Here is a 2,242-nt window from a genome sequence, read left to right on the forward strand (position 1 = left end):
GGGATCGCAACCCTCGGTGTTGCTCCTGCGCCTCGCTCAGCCAGTGAGCGGGAACCAGTCTCTACGTGGGATCCGAACCCTCGGGCGGGAGCACCGCCGCACTTCCCAAGCGGCGCACTATCCAGTGCGCCACCGGGCTGGCCCCATCCATTCCTTTTTCTCATATGAATGAGGTGTTCCATGAGCACAGACACCATATCCCCCACTTCTTTATTCTCTTCCTGGTGGTACACATAGGAGACACTCCATTTGCTGGAACATCATTCATTCATTCTTTCTATTGTGTATTTACTCTGCACCAGAAACTGCACTAGGTGCTAGAGATACAGAAACAAATAAAATACATTTGTTGCCTTCTGTGATCCTAATGGGAGGGGTAGCTACAGTTTATAACACCGTATGGTCTGTTGCAGTCAAGTATATGTGGAGTGTTTGGTATATTGAGAGCATGAGATACATCTTCAGAGAGTGATCAGATAAACCAGCCTCACCGAGGGAGCTCAGGGAAGGCAGTCTTCCTCTGGAGAAGTGGAGAAGCAGGAGGCTTCCTGGAGGAGGTGCTGCATGAGCTGGGTGGGAACTGATAGGAGTTGTTCTCAAGCCCCCAGGAAGGGGGCACACCGACAGCAAAGCACCCGAAATGTCTGAATGCTCTTAACCTTCCGTGTTGTGTCGGGTTGTTGAGCAAGACTATGTGCTAATTTGCTGATTAGTGAGTCAAATCCCAACTAAATTTATTGACCTAAAACTCAAGCATATCCTTCCTCCAAGCTGAGTGAATCAGCCTAAAACTGGGAAACTCTTGAGATTTTACTCTGAGCTCAAGCAGCCGTTCAACCTGAACCTTTCGTTTGTGCTACTGGTGTGTGTCAGACTGTGTGGTATACAGTGGGGCTTTAGCCATCTTTCCCTTTTCCCACCAACCCTGACTCCCACCACTCTGACCCGGGGGCCCTTCAGCTTTCAGAGGCAGTGACGTCTGCATCAGTGTCGGATGAGGCCATCACCCAGGCCATGGGCCGCTGCTGGGATGAGAACCGGTACTTGCTGTGCCCTCACTCGGCTGTGGCTGCCAGCTGCCATTACCAGTGGACAGACAGGCAGCAGTCCAGGTACTGGCGTGGGGGCTGGGTCACTGGAGGACCCTTGACTTTCAGGGGCCCTCCTTTTCCCCAGCAGGGGAGACAGGAATGTGGACAAATGTCTTTAATGGGAGTGATGGGTGCTGTGCGGAACTGTGCCTTAGAACTGGGCCCAGAAGCGGAAGTGTGACAGACATCCCAGGGACAGCCAGTGGCAAAGGTGTTGGTTGAGCTGGGCCTCCCACCAGGAGGAGCTGTTTGCCAGGCAGCGTAATTTTAGAGATAAGTTCAAGGTGGCAATCCTGTGTCTGTCTCTCTCTTCCATGCCCACCTCCACTACCCTTCCCCGGTGCATTCTCCTTCCTCCTCCACCTTCTCCTTTCCCATCCCTCTATTCTCTCACCGTCTTCTGGCTCCCACCTTTCCCCATCCCCAACAGCATCCCCCGGTGCTGCCTGGCCCCCGCCTCTGCGGCCAAGTTCCCGGAAGCTGTCCTGGCTGCAGGGCTGACCCCCGAGACCCCTGCAGAGATCCTGGCCCTGGAGCACAAGGAGACACGCTGCACCCTGATGCGGAGAGGTGATGACTGGACGCAGATACTGCGGGACACGATCGAGGACTTAAGCCGGCGGTGGAGGGGTCATGCCCCGAACTCCTCAGAATAGCCAGGCTGGAATTGGCCTCCTTTAGGCTCCAGATCCCGGAGCGGGTATGGCCTCTGAACTTGTGCCCTTTCTCCCATCAAGAGTGGAAGTTGGAGGTCCTTGGGAGGCTTAGTTTATCTGGCCCCCCAGCCAAATCCAAAGGTCTTGGCCAGCTTGTTAGAAGCTTCCACCTGTTAAAATGTTGGAAGTCCCTGGAATAAAAGTGCTGTTTAGTGTGATGGAAACTGTAGGTGCTGAGGGCAGACCTCTTCCCTGCAGAGCTGCAGGATCGCAGTAGCCCTGGTGACTGCTGAGTGCTGCTGCTGAGGTGTCTGCTGCATCCACCTGCTGCCCCAGGTTGGCCTGGCCTGGAAGGGCAGCAGAGCAGGCAGGGGCAGGGGGCCCTGGTGGTGTCGTATTGATGGGTTGAGGTGGGGGTCACCAGATTGAGGCCGTGTGGGAAAGTGTGGGCATCAGTGTGCAAATCGAGTCAAGTTGCCCTGTTGCTTGGACCTA

At 54.9% G+C, this 2,242-nt stretch overlaps 1 protein-coding gene across 1 annotated transcript in view; it reads left to right on the plus strand.

Moving 5' to 3' along the window:
- Nucleotides 1–1,971, plus strand: part of THNSL2 (threonine synthase-like 2 (S. cerevisiae)) — a 16,666-nt gene extending 14,695 nt beyond the window's left edge. Inside the window, exons 6-7 of the mRNA XM_008581989.1 lie at nucleotides 961–1,112; nucleotides 1,522–1,971. Coding sequence (XP_008580211.1) covers nucleotides 961–1,112; nucleotides 1,522–1,747 — 378 coding nt within the window. The 3' untranslated portion in view covers nucleotides 1,748–1,971. The remainder of the gene's footprint in view (nucleotides 1–960; nucleotides 1,113–1,521) is intronic.
- The last annotated feature ends 271 nt before the right edge of the window (nucleotides 1,972–2,242 follow it).

The sequence above is a fragment of the Galeopterus variegatus genome, unplaced genomic scaffold (genome assembly GCF_000696425.1).
Source record: "Galeopterus variegatus unplaced genomic scaffold, G_variegatus-3.0.2 Scaffold2499, whole genome shotgun sequence".
Classification (NCBI taxonomy): Eukaryota; Metazoa; Chordata; class Mammalia; order Dermoptera; family Cynocephalidae; genus Galeopterus; species Galeopterus variegatus.